At 35.9% G+C, this 21742-nt stretch overlaps 1 protein-coding gene across 1 annotated transcript; it reads left to right on the top strand.

Annotated features, from left to right (window-relative positions):
- Nucleotides 1–1218: 1218 nt before the first annotated feature.
- LOC143241064 (transmembrane protein 208) lies at nucleotides 1219–20548 on the top strand. Its single transcript, XM_076484544.1, has 6 exons — nucleotides 1219–1508; nucleotides 3220–3318; nucleotides 5535–5594; nucleotides 6721–6857; nucleotides 8310–8394; nucleotides 20300–20548. The coding sequence occupies exons 1-6, from the start codon at nucleotides 1503–1505 to the stop codon at nucleotides 20420–20422; spliced, it is 510 nt and encodes a 169-aa protein (XP_076340659.1). The 5' UTR covers nucleotides 1219–1502; the 3' UTR covers nucleotides 20423–20548.
- The last annotated feature ends 1194 nt before the right edge of the window (nucleotides 20549–21742 follow it).

The following is a 21742-nucleotide window of genomic DNA, read 5'->3' on the forward strand; positions in this document are numbered from 1 at the left end:
GGTTTTCAGTACACGTGATTGGTAGTTTTGTGTTTATTAACAAACAAATACTACAAACAAACCTATACGAGTAGTTCTATTTACCTCTTGCGGTCACTGAGTATGTTTGGAATTGTTTACATGATAAGGAGATATGATCTGGTAGTTTGTACTAAACTATATATATATATACATCAGATGTTTAGAGAAATATAAAATTACTATAATTTTGCTTTGTTATAAGAAGACTTAGACAGATCGAATGGAACGGAATGTGGCGTTTGAAGTTAAATCTAACTTTATCAATATAGGACGCTATGATTCGAAAAGACTGGTATGTCTTTGTGTGTGTTTTCTTATAGCAAAGTCACATCGGGCTATCTTCTGAGCCCACCGAGGGTAATCAAACCCCTGATTTGAGCGTTATAAATCCGAAGACATACCGCTGTATTAGCGGGGGGCAAAAACGACTGCTAACAGAGAAATATTTACATTAAAATGTTTTTGTTTGTTTTTTTAAGTTAAGCACAAAGCTACACAATGAACGATTCATGCTCCTCTCACCAGTTTACAGGTGTAGAAACATAAACATATACAGTCACCAATGAATCGCTGAGTTATCGTAGAACAACTATTTTACTACCTGCTAGGTACAAAATATGCTGTTGGACTTGATGTATTTTACAGGTGCACAAATTATGAATACTTTTTCTGAAATGAAATACATTGTTTGTGTTAAAGGAGTAACAAATCTAAGAAGTTTATCTGCCATAAAAAATTTTTTGTTTTATTTTGTGTGTGAATATAACAAAAATTATTATTAAAAATGTGTCCACCCACTTGAAGTACACGTTCACATTTTGTTTTCCTATTTTACATTTAGTTGGCCCGGCATGGCCAGGTGGGTTAAGGCGTTCGACTCGTAATCTGAGGGTCGCGGGCTCAAATTCTCGTCGCACCAAATATGCTCGCCCTTTCAGTCGTGGGGGCATTATAATACAACGGTCAATCCTACTATTCGTAGGTAAAAGGGTATCCCAATAGTTAGCGGCAGGTGTTGATGACTAGCTGCCTTCCTTCTAGTCTTACACTGCTAAATTTGGGATGGCTAGCGCAGATAGCCCTCGTGTAGTTTTACGCGAAATTCAAAAACAAACATACTTCTAGTTGAGCTAGTAGAACCTGTTGAAAGTCTCAACTACATTTTTATCTAAGAACGTTGTATGACGCCAGATATATGATTCGATTGCAATTTTTATAATTTACTGATAATATGTTGAATTAATATTAAGAAAAAGTTTATCATCTGTATTTATGATATTTCAACTGAAATAAGAAAAGAATAACTTGTCGGCGCCATCTACATGATGTCGTCAACACTTTAAGCAAAAGGTGTATTAGTAAATACATTCAGTGGAGCCACGAAACATGTAAAACTCCTTTCAACTGACAGGAGAGAAAGATATATGGAAATATATGTAGCCTTGTATTAAATTTAGATACTTATTGCTTGTTTTTATAAAATGCCGGTGGGTATTCTTAATTATAGGAATTTTACACTGCAACGTATGTAAAGTATAAAATTAACAAATTTAGAAAATTACAATGACTGTATCTCATTATTTATGGCAGTGAAAAAAAGTAAAATAGCGATATTCGTAACCGTATTTAGAATTTTTATCCTACTTGTTACTATTAGCCTTTTAGTAACTCGCAATATTATGAATTTGATATAACGTGACGCTTAAATATATGTAATTTACTATGCTTCGAGAAGTTTGTCTAAGTTTGAGATTTGTATATGAATTTTTGCTTTGGATGTTTTACACTATGTTAGCCCAGTTACTTGGCTAGCCATCTCTTTTTTTTTTTTAACTTTTACACCTACCATTCAGTGCGTAAAATTGTAAATGTCTAAAAATAACACCTAGTTTGATTTTGGGCTAACATTAACAATATGTGTAGTTATACCATTGTGCACACGTTTGATAAGATGTCAGACATATGTGATTACCACCAATATGTTTATTATTATTTAATATTCTTCAGTACATGTGAATTTGTAATTATGTGTTTATGTGCTATTTAGTGTATTCAACTATGAACTATAGCTTATTTTTGTTGGTACTATAAACCATAGGTTATTTTATTGATAAACTAATGCTTTTCCAGGAAGGCTTTGAGTAACTGTACTGTATATATTTTTATGTGCATGTGTTTACTACTATTAGCATCATTCACATATATGGAAATTATGAATATGGCATTAAAAGCAAATGGTAATTATTAAACAGCCATAACAAGTTGTACAATTTATTTTCATTTCAATATACCCCAACTAAATAATTGGGACCATGACTTAACCTTTTTGATATTGTTTGGTTACATTTGCATAAGACAGGTAGACAAATAACTGTGAGGACACATGTACCCTAAGAACAATGTCTGTTGAGATACATATGTCCCATGTTCAATTTTCAAAAATGTACATAGAAAAGATTTCCAAAAATATAGAAAGAATTCCTTATTTATTTTAAATATCTTGTATGTATTTGTATTTATTATTCATTAAGAACATAGAACTTGTACTGAAAGGGTTAAAGGAAACATGAAATATATTTACTTTTTTTGGAGGGCCCGGCATGGCCAGGTTGGTTAAAGCATTCAACTCATAATCTGAGGGTCACAGGTTTAAATCCCTATCGGACCAAACATGCTCACCCTTTCAGCCATGGAGGCATTATAATGTGACAGTCAATCCAACTATTCATTGGTAAAAGAGTAGCCCAAGAGTTGGCAGTGGGTGGTGATGACTAGCTGCCTTCCCTCTAGTCTTACACTGCTAAATTAGAGACAGCTAGTGCAGATAGCGCTCGAGTAGCTTTGCACAAAATTCAAAAAACAAAAGGTTTTTTTCATAATTTTAGAAACTATCACACAAAATAACATAATTTGTTTTTATGGTTAATTCAATCATTCAGTGTTGTTTATATACAACTGTTTTATTCATTGAATAAAACCTGTTATTGCTTAAAACATTTTATGTCACCATTTTTAATGATTATAAAAAAAGATTGTTATTTATTATGATAAGTAGCTACTGAAACACTTTGTATTCAAACTGCTGTAAATTGTTTACATATTTTAATTGGCTTAATTGTAAGAGCTTTAGACTAATTATAGTGGCATAGTATTTTGTACTAAATTGTTTTTGTTCATGTGCACTTCTCTATGAACTAGCCTCAGAAAGGAAAGCAAGCCACTAAAGGCCAGAAACAAATTGTTCAAGAAAATAAAGAAACTTTAAAATTTTATGCTATCATGACAATAACAACAGAGGTAAGTATATGTTTATAGAAGAATTACATTAAGTTACTAAGTGATACAGCTATTTGTGTAGCTTTCCGAAGCTTATTAGAAATGTTGAAGAAAAAAACAATTGGGAGAGCATATAAGGTTATATGTTTGAAATTATTAACAAATTTCACCTAGAGTTTCCTGTAATCACTTTTATTTACTATGTTTCTATGTTCCAAATTTATTTTGGTTAGAACTGTAAACCCATGGAGGTGTGCCTGGTGATATAATATGTGAAGTTTAAATGGATTAATATTCATTTTTTTTATATTTTAGGAATGATATGAATATATCAAACACTCATTATTACTTTCTTTATGTTCTTAGCTTTGCACAATGAAATAAGTAGTGAAACCAGTCATTTACTAAGATATAATCTGGTGATGATGTGTTGACATTTTTTTATGATTCTTTTTAACCTGTAGAATTACAAATGAAGTTTGTGTGGTCTCCATTTGCTTTTTAGTGACATTTTTAAAATGATTTATGTTCTAAAATGCTTATGGCTCCATGACTTTCTTTGGTTACTTGTTCATAAACATGAGTGAAAAAAATTAACAATAATACCATAATATTCCAGCTAACTCCAATAATTACTGCTACTAATGTCTCCATGTGTATATGAGCAATTTCACAAATATATTTTATCAACTGTATTCACCGAGTGTCATAACAATCAAACCCATGGAACTACTCAATATAATTCAATATGTAAACTCCACATGTGCAAGTGAACAATAAAAGGCAAGTTTGTAGTTTGAGGTGATAGTAGGTTTAATTTTTCCTTTTTCTTTTGTGGAGTAGGTATACAAGGACAGCCTTGGAGGACTAAACATACACAAAACAAGAGAACATTTGTTACTTCAAGGATTTCTTTGCACACATTCTTGGGGAAAATAAAAGTGTTAACAAATCCTTTATTTTTTAGGAAATAATCAGTTCTGTTCTTAATAATCCTCTTGTAAGGTAGTGTACTTCACATCTGCCAAGGGAAAGTCATTCCATAAGTCCAATTCTTTATTAGAAATATAAACATGTCTTAATTGAAACCTAGCCTGTCTTATCCAAATCTTAAGCTAGTGTCATCTTCTGTTGTCTTTAGGATACAGCATTATGAAATGAGAAACCTTTGTGCTCTTGATTATTCCGATAATCTGGTAAAATTAAATAAGGGTACCTCTTTCCATGTCTTTTCTCAAGAGAAAATTAGTTAAGAGATCCTAACCTGTCCTTGTAGTATAACTTTACCATCCATATAATCATCCTAGGAGCTCTCCTTTTAACCTTTCCCAATAAGTCAATGTCCTTTCTCAGACTAAAACTTGACTCAATATTACAAAAGAAGCCTAAATAGTATTTTGGTAATTTGCATTTAGAGAAATATTAGCCTCTTTTGATTTGTAGTCATATTTTTGTTCAAATATACTCTAAAGTTTGATTAGCTTCACTCTTAGTAAAATAGCACTAACTCAGTGGTTTGAGTGGCTTATCCACCACTAGAATTTAGCTAGATGTGGGGCTGCTAAATAAGCACTTCAATATAATTATACTTTAAAAAAAAGTGTAAAAGGTCAACTATCTTTTAATTTCTTTTAATAAATACTTGGCTTCTATTTAAAAAGTAATTTAAATTATTTATGTGTTGATAAAGATCCAGTTTTTGTTGTTTTGTTAAAAAACACTAACTATGTAGTGATGGCTATGTCCCTGCACTAGTATTGTAAGATCGTTATTTTTGTCACACTACTGAGTAAGTTTCGATCAACAACTATATACTGAGAGTATGGTCCACATTATGATAACCCAAATATGTTACATTGCACTTTTTATAATTAAAGTTTGTACTCCAGAAATATGTTCAGTTTACCAATTGATTCAAGTTACGTTGAATACCTAAACATCCTCAGTACAACTAGAAATACCCAAGAAAAAGGTAACTTGTTGACAAAACCTGTCTGATCACAATAACAACTACCATTTAAACACATTTTACCCATAAAATTTCCAACTGTAACCCATATAGATTGAACCTCAACAGGCTGCAGTTTGTCCCTTATTTAAAACTTTAATTTTGGAGCTTGGTTCCTAATTTATTTTATGTTAATTACTTAATGTGTCTGTTTAACAGTTGAGGTGCATTTTTTATAAAAACAAATGTGATATACACTTAAGTCATCATTGTTTTGTTTTTGTTTCAGGTTTTATATTCAATTGTTTTAATTCTCTTCTTTTGGGAAGAGTTTTCCTTTTACTACTGGGTGAGTAATTTATGTTTCTAAAGGCTTTAACTATTTCACATTTATGGTGTACATTGTTTAAATATTATTCAAATACATAACCTGTTGATAAAACATATAATTTAATACATATCTATAACTTGTTACAAAATTTACAACAAAAAGTATTTCACTGAAAAGTCATTACGAAATAGATGTCCATAATAATAAGCTTTTCATTGTCATTATTTAAACCATTTCAAAAATGGCTTATTATTGTATCTAATTTAATGTTCATGTTGTCTCCTTTGTTTTCACTTTTTTGAAACTAGTATTGTTTGTTGGTTTGTAACTTGAATACACATTACGAGTACAGATTTGGTTTCTGCTGATTATGGTTATGATATAGTCAGCTGCACGGATCAGTTTCTTTCCAGTTATTTTGAATGTCGAGTAGCTTGATAAACTTGGTGACCAATTTCTGCATAAATAGCCTGGATATGCAAATGAAGACTTGTATAATATAGTCATGATACAACTGTATCATTACAGTATTAGTTAGGAGTTTGTGAGGGTTTAATTTCTATTAATTACTTACACTGTTAAAATAGCTTGGACAGACTGCAAGCATATTAGCAATGTTGAAGATATATAAAGTAGAAATTATATGAACTAAGATGTTGAAATGTTGTTTATAATATTTATCTTATTAGTGAAGAGGATATAAAGTTTTTGTAAAATAAAACAATGTAAACTGATTGTAGTGTTTGTGCTATGAATGATGAAATAAAGTACAAGCTTAACACAAGATATTTAAAACTGTTTGTAAAGTTAGTTATTAATGAATACGTAAAGTTCAAGTTTTATAAAATAAAACAAAGAAAACTGTTTGTGATGCTATTGTTATTAATGAGGAAGAAACATAGTTTTACAAAACATATGTAAAACTGTAACTCTGAAGTTACTATTAAGGATGATACACGAAATAGGAATTTAAGAAAATAAAATAGTCAAAACTAAGTATTTGTGTTACACATTTCTGATCAATTACTTGCCATTTTGTTTTATTTTGTACATGCAACAAATGGTCATAGGACTAACAACAGCAGTGTATGTTGGTAACCTTTTGATTGATTACTTGCCATTTTTTATTTTGTACATGCAACAGATGGTCATAGGTCTAACATTAGCAGTGTATATTGGTAACCTTCAGTTCATGAACTACATGGCAAAAGCAGTTTATTCTGAATCTGGTGCTTTGCTTGATGGAGGGATAGACTTAAACATGGAATCAGGATTAGCAGAGTGAGTGATTAGTACAATATGTATGCTCATATCTTTCTATTTAAACATTTTATACCTCTAAGAACACTTTGCAGAGGCCAATAATTCTACTGAACAATGTGAAAGAACACTGTTTTTGATCATTTTTCTCTAGTTGGCTTTTATGAAAAACAAGCATCATGACAGTATGCATTTAGATTGCAAAGAGAATGTGTAGTTACAAAAAATTTTAAATTAACAGAATTAAGACACTTATCATTACAAAACAGTATTTTGAACCAATCCTTGTCTTCAACTGTACGGTTTTTCTGTGGAATAACTTCCTGATAGATAAATATTGGATATAACACTGCATTAGCAGGAATAAATAGCCGTAAGTGATGTTGGGAATTAATTATATTTGAAAAGTGGTGGATAATCCATAAGTTAGTTTGTATCTGAGATGTTTCATATATATATGTTACCATATTGTATGTATAGATGTATAATATCTGTGTGTGTGTGTGTGTATAATAAAAAATTTTCAAAAAAAAGAAAAAATTCTAATAAGTTCAATATTATGTGTTTTACATTAATTTATTTTTAATTGCTAACTTCAATCACTACCTTGAATGTGAACAGGTCATTTAACAGACTCTACCATTTTGTTATTATATTAGAGTTAAATCCTTCTGGTCATTTTCAGAGTAGGAACTTCTTGATTTGGAAAACATTTCAGTTTATAAGCTAAAACGTCTTCCTTCTTTAGAAACAGGCAGGAACAGCCTCATAAAACCAAATCTCTGTCATGTCTATACTGTCTAAAGTACCCTAGGAACAACAGTGTATATTTCAGCACTCACTTATGCCTTTTATTATACCAAACCAACTGCAATCTGTCCAAAAATGTGCACTAAAATGTTATATTTTCAGTTTATTCAGTTTGTTTTAACATCATAAACACATTATTTATGTTACATATGGTTTTAATTTGTGTAAACATTGAATGCAGGTTTTCTGTTTTAACTCAATGATTTAAATGTACTATCAGTGTAATTTTTTCAGTAACAGAGAGCCTTTTGTAAAATAACACTGAATAACAGTTATTTTAACTTTTCTAATTATGAAAAAGATATGTAAATGCAAATTTTCAGTTGTAGGTATAAGGAATTACTTTAAAATTAACTATTATTCCCCAAATGTTGCACCCCCTTGTCTATCTGAATCCAAACTGTGGGTAAATAGGTGACAGAACTAACATTATGGTAGCAATTTTGATTTCATTAATATACTAGGCTCAAATAGACACAAAAGATAAAAAAAATGGACCTCTAGTAAGGAATAAACCTTTGAGGTGGTAGACGTTTTTTTCTTAAGTATATATCTTTAAAAAACTCTTGCACTAAGTCATATCACTTAATAAAATGGCTATAATCTCAGATGTTTTTTTTTTTTGTGTGTGTATTTATATCTATATGTATATATTATTTTCAGACATTTAAAGGATCTAATTATCCTAACCGTTGGAGTCCAACTGTTGTCACTGTTATCCAACTATTTCTGGTTCCTCTGGCTTTTGGTAAGTTGTGAAAACAATTACCATGAATATGCTGTAGATATGTTTTTCTTATACAAGTTATAAATAAATTGGATATTGTTATTTAACTGTTTTAAACTTAGTCCTCTGGTTTTTTTTTCTCTAAACAAACATTTATATTTGATTTATAAATTTGTGTATGGGTTCAGGTGAAAAGTTACACAGTGGGCTGTCTATAGTATGCACTTTGCACACTGAGTGTTGAACCCTAAATTAAAAAAATTTAAAGCTTTTTTATTGTTAAAAGCAAGTGAACTGGATTTATTGTATACATTAACTAATAACAAGAAAAATTATGAAATGTTAATTGAAATTTGAGAAAATATTTGGATAAACCTAATCATTTATCAAAAGTTTTGCTAAATAATCCATTCACTAATCATTCTAATAAAGTAAATATTAGAAATGCTGGTAATTTTTGTACAGAACAAAGAGCTAAAGCTATTACTTCACACCACTATTGAAAAGACTTTTGCATGTGCCACAACTTGAATAAAATTCCCACCTTTACATTAACATGGACTGAGTCAGTCTGTGTTGTAATGATAATCAGATTGTAGGCCTACACTAGTAGAAGGGGGTGATACATACTCCTTTTACAGTAATAGTGTTTCAACAAAGGTTCATTCTTTCCTCAGTGCTTCTTGTCTTCAGATGTGATCCCACATCACTACATGCTTTTGCTTCTGGTTCATCTCTTCCTAATAAGAAACAGGCACCCCACCTTTCTCTCTTTGTGACATTGACTACATAGTTATGTGTATAATTTCTCTCTTTCTGTAATAGCTTTTACTGAGTTACAAGCTACCTTTTGCTTCAGCCTCTTTCTTCTGTCCTCTCTTTCTCTCCTCTCATGATATGTGTTCCTGCTGATATTTTTTTGTTTAAGCTTCCTACTGAACCACACTTGCCACAACCTAGAGAAACTTATTGTGTACTGTATGGTTGAGATTCTTGTACTTTCTTTGAGCTACTGTCACTTGAATCTCTTCTAGCAGTATGGTGATATCCCACTTCTTTTTCTTCATTCCTCCCTCTTCATCATGCTCAGCTCTTTCACTCTCTACCATGCTTCACCTTCTTTTGGAGGCTGAACTTCACAACAGCTCCTTCACTATCTACCATGCTTCACCTTCTTTTGAGGCTGTACATCACAGCAGCTCCTTCACTATCTACCTCCCTCGGTGTGGATTCCTGTACGTAATGAGGGGACCTCCCAGGGAAGGTTCTGTTCTGTCTGGTTACCTTCTCTGGGATCTAAACATCCACCCATGTGTTTGCCGTGTGTGGTGACCAGTGAAGGGGAGGAGAGGATCCTGGTGGTTGAGGGGTCCAACCCTAACACACCACTTTGGCCTTGAATTCCTGTAGACGGGCGGCCTTTGGGTGGCCCCCTTGGGTCAATCGGCTGGTCCACTTGGGCTAGAGTCAACCAAGTACCAGTGTTGGAAGTTCTCAATGGGTGTTGTGGACATTGTGCCTGATGCTGGTGTTTGGGTATAGTGCTCACAAAACCCTGGCATTGCTGCATTGTCCTTGCATGACATTATAGTGCATCCCCTCACTCCATGGTGGGTGGGGTCAGTGGTACCGAAATTTTTCTTTTTTCCTATGGATCCTCCTTCAAAAAATTTAAATAAAATAGTGAAAAAACAGTCAATAGGTAAGCGACCACATTTTGAAGACTCTGAGCAGCAATCTTCAACATCTGTAATACACGTACCTCATTTTCTTATATTACATTCTCTTTCAGAGAATTGCCCTTCAACCTTTAGGGCAATTGTCCCCCTTTTTTATTCAGAAGGGACTAGAGGGTCTTGCTGGCTCTCCAAAGTCAGTAAAGAAGCTTCGATCTGGAGACATATTAGTTGAAACATCCACAACCCACCACAGTGAACTCCTGTTGAATTCATTGGCAATTGGGGATATACCTATTGAGGTTACCCCTCATGCTACCTTGAATTCATCACGAGGAGTTATTGTTGAGAGGGATTTGAAGAACGTCCCCGAGTCAGAGATTCTCGCTGGTCTCTCCACTCAAGGAGTTTCTGCAGTGAGGCGCATCTCCACTCGCAAAGATGGAGTTACACTGCCAACAAATACCCTCATTTTGACATTTACATCATCACGTGCACCTGCCACCATCAAGGCAGGTTATCTAAATTGCAGGGTATGGCCATACATTCCAAACCCTCTTCGATGTTTCCAATGTCAGAGGTTCGGCCACTCAAAGACTTCATGTCGTGGTTCCCTGACGTGCTCGTTGTGGTGGCAAGGACCATGATGCCTATGAATGTGACATGGACCCACATTCTGTCAACTGCAATGGTTCTCACCCTTCCTACTTTCGTTCTTGCCCCAAAATGGTTAGAGGAAAAAGAGGTGCAGCGTTTGAAAACAACTCATAACATTAGTTATCCTGAGGCTCGGAAATTGCTGCCCGCCACTCCATCTCGGACATATGCTGCTGCACTTCATTCCACAACTACAGTGGGAGTGCAGACAGATCTCTCTGTGCCTCCAAGAGAATCGTTTTCAAAACAAATGAAAAGCCTTTTGACCTCCATGGTAAAAAGGTTGATGAATTGACTTCCACACCCATCTCTGTTCCTCCCATACATTCTAACAAACCTCAAGATCCACATCCTTCAGTTTCAAGTACAGGCATTTCTTCTGATACATCTTTTTCTCCCACCCCAAGAGGCAAAACAATCATTTGTTTACGTCCTCAGTCACTGGAATCCCCTTCCAATAACAAAGACCTGCCCACTCGACCCAGGGCTGGATCCTTGGAGGTTGATAGACCTCCTCCGACTAAGGACAGTAAGGAAAAAAGACATGGTCATAAACAGAAGGGTTCTCCAGCCACTTCACCTACCCATCATTAAAAATGGCCACCTTGATACAATGGAACTGTCGAGGTTTACGTTCTTATCTGGATGATATCAAAACACTGATTGCTTCCTACCATCCTGTATGTCTTTCCTTACAAGAAACATTTCTAAAACCTGCTGATACAGTCACCATTTGGCAGTTTTCTCTGTACAGAAATGACAGACTGTGTGATGGACGAGTGCATGGAGGGGTGGCACTATCGGTTGATCAGCATGTGCCCACCCTGTCTTTGTCACTCAACACACCCTTGGAGGCCGTAGCCATCCGTGTTTCCTTGGGTCATACCGTCACTTTTTGTTCTCTCTACCTGTCCCCTGGAGAGACATGTGATCAATCAGACCTTGATGCTCTCGTTGAACAGTTGCCGTCTCTCTTTCTACTCCTGGGGGACTTTAATGGACATCTTTCCCTCTGGGGAAGTGCTGCTATTGATGGGAGGGGTCGCTCTGTAGAGCATATGCTCTCTGATCACAATCTTTCTCTTTTCAACACTGGTTCTTCCACTTATTTTCATGCACCTAGTCAGTCCTTTACCGCTATTGATCTCTCAGTTTGTTCCCCTTCATTATTCTCCCATTTTTCATGGAGGGTTGACAGTTATCCACTAGGCAGTGATCATTTTCCTATACTTTTGAGAGAGACTGGCCGTGGTTGATGCCACCCTACCCTCGTGCCCCGGTGGAAGCTGGATCAGGCAGACTGGTCCACTTTCACTGCTCTCGCAGAACTTGATCCTGCCATCGTGAATCAGCCATCAATAGATGACTGTGTGGCAGTGGTAACTGGCTGTATTATACAAGCAGCTGCTCGGTGTATTCCTAAAACCTCGACACATTTTCCATGATATCCTCGTTCGTGGTGGAATCCTGCTTGCCACTTAGCAAGGAAGGCTCAGAAACAGGCCTGGGATACTTTTCGTAGATATCCCACACTTTGGAACCGCATCGCTTTCCAACGGGCCGTGCACATGCTAGGTGGGTAAGACGTCAAAGCCAGAAGGAATCTTGGATTAAGTTCACAACTAGCATATCTTCTACCACCAGTTCCAAGGTCATATGGGACAGGATTCGAAAGGTCAGTGGGCACTACAATTCTCTCTCCCTCTCGATCTTACTCTCTGATGGTCAGGAGGTGGCTGATGTCCGGAGCATCGCTGATACTCTAGGTGAAAGCTTTTGTCGGGTATCTAGCACTTCTGCTTGTTCCTCCACCTTCTTGGCCATCAAGACTCGGGCAGAGTGTTCACCTCTTTCCTTTCGAACTGACTGTCTCTTTGACTATAATTGTCCCTTTACACTGGTGGAACTGAAAATGGCCCTTCATCAGTCTGGCAGTACATCTGTTGGACCTGATGATGTACACTATGACATGCTGCACCATCTATCTCCTGCTTCTCTTGATGCCCTTCTAATTGTCTTTAACCGGATCTGGAAGGAGAATGTTTTTCCTGATGCCTGGCACCAGGCTATTATTTTACCTTTCTCTAAGCCAGGGAAAGATCCCAAGATTCCTTCAAACTACCGTCCAATTGCTTTGACGAGCTGTCTCTGTAAGACCTTAGAAAGGATGGTTAATGCTCGTCTTGTTTGGTTCCTTGAATCAAACAACCTCCTCTCGTCCACCCAGTGTGGGTTCCGACAACAGCACTCCACCACAGACCACCTAATTCGACTTGAAACATCAATCAGAGAAACCTTTCTCAAACGCCAACATCTTGTATCAATATTCTTTGACATTGAGAAGGCTTATGATACAGCATGGAGGTATGGCATTTTGCGAGACCTCCATACATATGGGTTACGTGGCCATTTACCCATGTTTATTAAAAATTTTTTAATGGACAGGAGATTCCAAGTTCGTGTGGGTTCGACACTTTCCCATTCTTTTGAACAGGAACTTGGAGTCCCTCAGGGCTGTGTTTTGAGTGTCACACTGTTCAGTATAAAGATAAATGCCATCACTGAACAACTCCCTCTCACTATTGTGAATGGACTGTATGTTGACAACTTTCACATCTCATGTCAGTCGTCGAACATGAGATATATTGAGCGGCAACTACAAACTGCCCTCAATCGTGTACTGAAGTGGACTATGGCAAATGGCTTTAATCTCTCTCTCTCTAAAACAGTTTCCATGCACTTTTTTTGCCAACGGGGTATTCACCCTGATCCTGAACTTCATATCGGTGACGTTTCGCTGCCAGTGGACCCTGAGACCAAGTTCTTGGGGCTTATCTTTGACTGTAAGCTGACCTTTATACCACACTTAAAGCAGCTACAGGTCAAATGCACAAGAGCACTGAACATCCTCTGTGTCCTCTCTACTACCAGATGGGGAGCAGATCAATGTTCTATGTTAAAGGTATATTTGATCAAAACTCGACTATGGGTCAATGGTCTATGGCTCTGCCAGATCCTCGACCTTAAAGATGCTAGACCCCATTCATCACCCAGGACTTCGACTCTGCACTGGGGCTTTCCGCACCTCTCCAGTTCAAAGCTTATTCGTTGAATCTCATGAACCTACTCTGAACCTTTGCTGTTTGCAACTATTTTTACTATATTCTTCAAAACTTCGTTCCTTACCAAAGCATCCCACCTGGGGATGTGTTTTTCTTCCTCAGTGGGCCATATTTTTTCAGAACAGACGATCTGCCATTGCTCCATTTGGCCTTCGCATCCAGGCGCAATTGGATGACTTGGGTCTGTCCTTGGATAACGTTGCAGATTCCACAGGTCAGCCCATCCCACCATGGCTTATTACAGCCCCCAAATGTGACCTTTCTTTCAGTCATCTGAAAAAGGCAGACACTCCAGATTGGAAGTACCGTCATTTATTTACTGAACATCTTTCAAACAATCATTCCGTTCCCATTTATACAGATGGTTCCAAATCAGGTAATTCAGTGGGCTTTGCTATGGTTTGCTGCGGTTCGGTGGTTGCACGCAGAATCCCCCTCTACAGCTTCTGTGTTCACTGCTGAACTGTACGCCATATCTCTTGCCCTGGATCATATTGAAGCTGAGCAATACTCCCACTGCACTATTTATACTGACTCGCTTAGTTCTATACTTGCCCTGGAATCGCTACACGTTGGCTCACACCCTGTTCTCACTGATATTCAAAACCGACTGGCCCATTTTTCATTAACTGCTACTTCTATCCAGTTTTTCTGGATACCAGGCCATGTTGGTATTCGCGGGAATGAGCTTGCAGACGCGGCAGCTAAATCTATCTGCTCCGGCACTATCATTACTGTGCCTATTCCATACATGGACTATGGTCTTGTATTCAAGGCTTGGCTCCGTGCCAGCTGGCAGTCCACTTGGAGTGAGCAATGCGACAACAAGCTTTTCAAATAAAACCCTATATTGGGCTTTAACCATCTGGCTTCCGTAAGGTTCGGAAGGAGGAAGTTGTTCTAACTAGACTACGCATTGGTCACAGTTTTTTAACTTGTCGTTTTCTTTTATCTGGAACTGATGCACCAGTGTGTAGTTTGTGTAACACTCAAATCACTATCAGCTACATTTTACTTTCTTGCCATCGTTACAATTCTCAACGACGGCACTATTTTAAACATATTTTTTCCCAGGGTTTATCTGTAACATTGGACAGTGTTATTGGTGATGGTGACACTGTCCACCTGGATAAAGTTTTTAGTTTTTAATGGCCATTAATCTTTTTAATCTCATTTAAGTGTTGGATATTTATTCATTACACCTTTTTAATTGTGGTTCCCTTTTCACAGTTTCATTCTCTCTAGTTCAATTTGACGTTGAAAAATGGCCAGAACATTAAATAACTCGACACCAGGATTGGAAAGGCCAACTTCAGGTGACTAACGCTGCTGTTTGAACTACCCATTAGTCTTCCTGGCAAGTTGTTATTCCAATTTTGCTGCATGTCTTTTAAACTTTTACTACTTTACCCTTTGGTACTGGCCATAATGACACATAACCCAGAACCAGGACTGGAAAGACCAACTTCAGGTGACTGACGGTGGTTCTGGTACTTGCCTGTTAGTCTTCCTGGTGGGTTATGATCATTACCATTCTGGTACAGAAGTTCTTTACAACTTTATAGATTGGATGTCAACATTGGTTTTATGCAATTTTCTGTTTTTAATTGCTGTTTTGTTTTTACCTTTGTTTACTTTTACAAATTTTACTACATTTACTTTACTTTTACCTTTTTACTGGACATTTGGCTACTTATTATTAGGATTTTGCTATGTGTCTTTTAAAACTTCTATTATTTTACATTTTGATAATGGCTGCTATGATACATAACTCGGAACCAGAACTGGAAAGGCCAACTTTAGGTGACTGACGGTGGTTCTTGAACTTACCTGTTAGTCTTCCTGGCAGGTTATGATCATTACCATTTTGCTAGAGTAAGTACTTTACAACTTCTTTTACTCTGCTTTCTCTCTTACCATTGTAAACCAGGTGTCAATGTTGGCTTTCAATGATGTTTTGTTTTACCTTCATTTCCTTTTCTGTATTTTACTACATTTAATTTATTTTTACCTTTTTACCAGGCATTTGTTCCAGATAGCCTAGCTGCTTTGTGCCATAAAACACTAAATCAATCAATTAATCAATCAATCGCTATCTACCATGCTTCACCTTCTTTCAGAGGCTGTACATCACAGCAGCTCCTTCATTATCTACCATGCTTCATCTTCTTTCAGAGGCTGTACATCACAGCAGCTCCTTCACTATCTACCATGCTTCACCTTCTTTCAGAGGCTGTACATCACAACAGCTCCTTCACTATCTATCATGCTTCACCTTCTTTTGCTTCACCTTCTTTTGGAGGCTGTACATCATAATGGCTCCTTCACTATCTACTTTCTTCACTTTGGATGGCCACATTCAACTGTTTATTGCCTTGTTCTCAATATAGTCTTCTGCAGTGTCTCAATTAACTGCTTCTTTGTATCTTAGAGTTACTTAGTTGAAATGCTTTACTTTTGAGTGTTTGCTTCCCTTGGACTTATTGCAGGGACCTCTGAGTAGGTACCCTTCTTTTGAACCAAGATCTCCTTGGGAAATTCCTTATACTTTGAAAACCCAGGTTGAGTCTGCTCGTTAACAGTTTGCATACTTTGGTTTCCCAGATGTCTCAGACCACAGGGTTCTCATCCTACAGAGCCATATAGGATCACCCCTTATTTGCTCTTTGTCCTCTTGCTACTTTTAGAATGTTCCCTGTATTAAATGGATAGTCATCATGTGCCATAGAGGTGTTTTGGTTCAGAAACCATCCCTTAGCTTTCTGTCTTTGAGCACCTGAAATATGGGCTCTGCAATGTTAAAAATGCTTTAGAATTTGTAGAGAAAATCAAAAGTGTAAAGTTGAATAATGAAGATTTGTAAGTGTCCTTTGATGTAGAATCATTATTTGCAAAAGTTCCAGCAAGAGATGCAGTTAAGTGTTTCAAAAATATTTTGTTACAAAATAAAACTTAAGTAATTGAAATTATAGATATATTTAACCTAATAAAGTTGTATGTAAATAATTCATTTTTTCAGGTTAACAGTGTTTTGCTTTTTTTATAAATAAAATGAATTGGCAATGGGATCCCCACTTTCACTCCATTTAGACACTTTACCTTTTACCTCTGTCTCAACCTCATCATCCATTGGAGATACTTTATCTGTAGAGTACTAACACTAAACCCATATATTCATCTCCCATTATCTTTTTTGGGAAGCTGTTTTTTCCTTGTCAGAATACCATATTTTACCTGTCACTGTCTTTCGATCTTAGTTTAGACTGTAACTGGTTAGCTTTCTTTTGTTATATCTATTATTTTTCATGGGCTTGTTTCATGTTTTGACTGTGATCCCACTTTGTGGTGAGTGATGCCTTTACAGCTATACTTTGATCATGTAGAATTGAACTAAAGCCCACACTATAAGGCCATGTTGACTTGCATATTTTCCTTAACCTCAAAACACACACTGTTCACTACAATCACATAAACTAGAAATGGCATGTTCCATAACATTGCTCTTAGGTTATTCCATGCAATATCTTTGCTTCATATGTTAGCTTATTCTGGGCCATACTAACCCATGGATTTTGTGAGTAAAGCAGAAGAAGATTGCTACCCATTCCTGCCATTCCTTAAATTGAATAAATTGGGTTTGGTCTGCTTTTTAAAATAGGGTTTTGTGGTCACCCATTGTACTGCTTTGGGTGTGAAGTTTCATCCATACTTTCCACCACATTCCCCCCCTCTTATGTCTTCTAGTGGAATAGGAAAGTTCTTGTCAGTTTCCAGTCCTAAGCCACTGGGAGTAGACAGTGAAGGTATGTTCTTGAATGAGAGATGTGCAATAATGATTCAATTTAGTTGAGAGAAATGCGATGACATTCTGTTGATGTAGGTAATGAATGTCCTCCAGATGGATGCTTTATTTCTGCATGGGGATGCTATAGCTTTGTATTGTGCCATCATAGTGATTTGGATCTCTCATCATATCCCTGCATGGAAGTCAGGCCTAGACAGTTGAGTTCTGGATTTAGAGCTGAACCAATCAACATTATGTTCTTTACATGTAGTGCAATTTAGATCAGTCATCCTTCCCCTGCAACATTGCTGATTTGTGGTGGTTGAAATTTGGATTTAGGGCTGAACCAATCACCATATGCCTTCACACATGTTGTACAATTAGGATCTCTTATCTTATTCCTATGTGAATGTTGGTTAACGGGGCTTGAGGTTTGGATTCAAGGTTGAATAAGTCCTCACACGTGTTCAAGGTGTCTCTAGTCTATCACTCAGTTTGGCTTGAGTACAGTATTCCAGTGTGTTGTGGTTGTTGCACTTGTTGGTTCCTCCACTTCTTTCTCTTACACTACCCTCTGAAGTTTGAGAATGTTACTGCATTTGAGGTGGTTCTGGTCTGTTTGACTTAAGTGGGATGTATAGTTATGTTATTTCATTCTGCTCACATATACTCTGTTCACAGATCAGTGATGGGATTTTGCACCCTGGTCAGCTGAACTTGAGATGAAGACAGTGTGTTCCTCTTTCCTACTCTGACATGGATGTTGGTTCCCAGCAGTTGAATTTTACATTTTAGTTGACTTACCAATGGTGTGATCCTTGTCCTCCTACTCTTTAGGTGTTGGTTCCTGGCATTTAAGTTTTGGACACTGTTGATTGACCATGTACATTCCATCTCTTTTTTACAACTTTACACCTTGAAACACATCCAATATTCCCATATTTTATCCACATTCTATTAATCAGGGAGATTGAAATTATAATACACTGTGGTTAGGATCATTTTCCAACTGTTTTCTCTCTCATGGGGATGTACTCCTCCCAGTTTTCTTCCTGGGTCTATTATACTTATCCATATCTCAATGAAAAGTATACCTGGTACAGAAGCAGTGCTTCTCCCATATTTAATCCTTTTATTAGAGGGTTTCCTTATTAGGGTGTTCTTTGGATGCGTTCAAAGGATGTTTCTACTTTCTTCTTTGTACCCGTGTCTCTACCTATTCAATGTGGGATTTTAGCTTTGTATGTGAGCAGAAGTATGGTACCTTGACAAGAAATATAATTTTTCTGCACTGAAATTCTATTTGTGACAGGTACTTACCTGTTCTTACACTTCCCACCATTCCTCCCCATTGTCAAATGGTGTTTACACTTCTGGCTAAACTCAAAATGATAATTAGGTAGAATAACGTGGATAAAGTCGCATGGGTGGATGTGGTACTACTACTGGTGGAGATTTGTATCATCATAATTTGCATATTAGTTTCAGTTAAACCATGTGAATTTGAGGGGTGCATGGGAGTGAAAGGATTATAGTATGCAAACATATTTTTAAAAATAGAGGGCAGCATTGAATAAGAATAGCTACACCCTTGTACAAATTAATTGAAACAAATGGTCATTTTACAATATTTTCAGCATGGTAGCCAGTGTAGGCTCGCTGGACCTGCTGATTTCCTTTAATAGCCATTTTTTCACGCAGATGGCGCCATTAGCTGTGTTTTGCAATAAGGTAGATCTATTTTTGGGATATATGATGAAATTTTGAGGAATATTACACCACTCGAAATTGTGTTAGAAGAGCAAGGAGATCAGTCAAAAACAACTTCTTATCAACTCAATGAAGAAAAAACGGTATCAAAGGGGTCTGAAATACAAGAACTGGACACAAGAACAATGGAGGAAGGTGTTATTCAGTAACGAGACTCATTTTTTTGTACAGGGTCAAAGAAGTCTGCATGTTCACAGATCTCCAGGTAAAACATCCCTTGAAGAAGATGCTTTGGGGCTTTTTCAGCTACTATGTCATCGGAGGCTTACGTATCGTAGAAGGTATGATGTGAGGACCACTGTACATCAAAGTTTTGTGGAGAAGAGTCATTCGAGAATTGAAAAAGAGATTTTCAGATGGATCTGGCATTTTTCAGCAAGGTCTGGCTCTGTGCCACACATCAAAACTAGTGAAGAATTTTATGACTATGACATGAATAAAGGTGCTGGACTGGCCTGGAAACTCTCCAGACTTAAATCCTATTGAAAATCTTTGGGCAATTTGTAAAGAAAGACTTTGGAGAAAAGACTGTACTATGAAAAAAAGGCTAATTGAGGCCATAATTGAGGTGTGGTACTGCGATCCAAAAATTAGTAAAGATTGCAGTCAACTCGTGGACTCCATGCCAAAGCGGATTAATGATCTTCTGAAAAATCAAGGCATTCATATCATGTATTAATTTGTGAGTAGTTTTTGGATTCTCAAAAATAAAATGCAAAAAATTGAATAAATCGTAATTTTTCATATTGTTTCAATTAATTTGCACAAGGGTGTATGTATGTAAGCAGAAGTAAGTACCTATGGAAATATATTTTCAGTGTAGGAAAATTATAACTTCCAAAATTTTACATTAATTTTAAACATACATTTTAAAGACTTTTATTGTAACCTTTTACATTTCTCATCATTCTTTTTAGGCACCAGGTCGAGCCTTTTATTTACTCTGGGTCAACATACTGGGACCTTGGATTTTTCAGCCACCTCCTGAAGTGGATGAAAAGAAGCAGAAAAAACTAGAAAGAAAAGCTAAACGGCATTAGTTGAAATGCTTTGTAAATTGTTTCTTGGTAACTCTGTATAAGCATGATGGATATTTTGATCATTTTTTTACATGTTTCAAGAGTTTATGATAAAATGACAGACACCCATTAAATCTTTGCTGTCTCTTCATGTGTAAATTTTTTCTTTTCACGTTTTTACAGCCACATTCAGGTACAACTTCAGATGCTTTTAGGTGAACTTCAATACATTTTAGAAAACAATTATGGAGTAAAATTTAATTACTATTGTACTACTTTGGCTTGTGTATCAAGAGAAGATTAGGGTTCTAACTTGTATCATTTATGGTAAAATACTTGTAATAATATTTTTCAGTTATTAGTCACACAACTTTCTTTTAGTAGTTATTGAGAAATTAAAAAAATCTGGAAAGTTTGAACTTAAAAGGGCATTCAATGAATAAGAGGCTACATTCTTTAAAAATGAAAAGTAAATACATTTCTATTTTGTTGTTTTTTTCCCAGGAGAACTGTGACATGCACACCATACAGTGGGAATGAAATTTAACAATGAGTATTTGTTTTTCTGCGTAAAATGTAAATATAATGTTTTGTGTCAGCACTGTTTGAAAACAGTCTGACCATGCCAAATCCTCTTTGCTTAAGCTCTAATGAAATAGACGGAGCTACAGTATAACCAATTTAAAACTTGTCAAGGTATAATGTACAAGATTTTATTGTTTGTTAACACTGAAAATGTAAATTATTTTGTAAAACTACATCATTGATGCCAATACTTGTACATTGTCTCTAAAGTATGCTAAAGAAGCAAACTAAATGTATTTTGATACAAAACTAAACTTTCATATATATTTGCCAAAAGTTTAACAAAGTTCTAAATTCTTCATTTTTTCTTTCAAACATATTCATTTCCCCCCCCCCCCCATAAGTTTAAAATGTCAAACATGTCAGGTCAATGCAGAACACATTTCAAATATTTCACATAAATTAATAAAAAAAAAAATTCTAAGCAATTTTTAACACATACTTTTACATATCAATATTAAAATTATAGAATTTTTTGTTTAATGTATAAATATTTTATTTCAGATTGAAAAACATTGAGGTTGGATTCGGTGAATTTTAGGGAATTATTATGTAGAATAAAATAATTGAATAGAAAATTAAAAATCAATTATTAAGGTATTGCTTAGAATCAATATTGCTCCATCTTATGTATGATTTTAGAACTACTACCTAAACTGATAGCCACAATGATTGAAGCAAACTAAAAAAGATTTTTCTTTAGACATTATCCTGTCAAAGAATTTGACAGTGTATGATATAATATGCAACAGATGA

This window comes from Tachypleus tridentatus, chromosome 13, assembly GCF_004210375.1.
Source record: "Tachypleus tridentatus isolate NWPU-2018 chromosome 13, ASM421037v1, whole genome shotgun sequence".
NCBI lineage: Eukaryota > Metazoa > Arthropoda > Merostomata > Xiphosura > Limulidae > Tachypleus > Tachypleus tridentatus.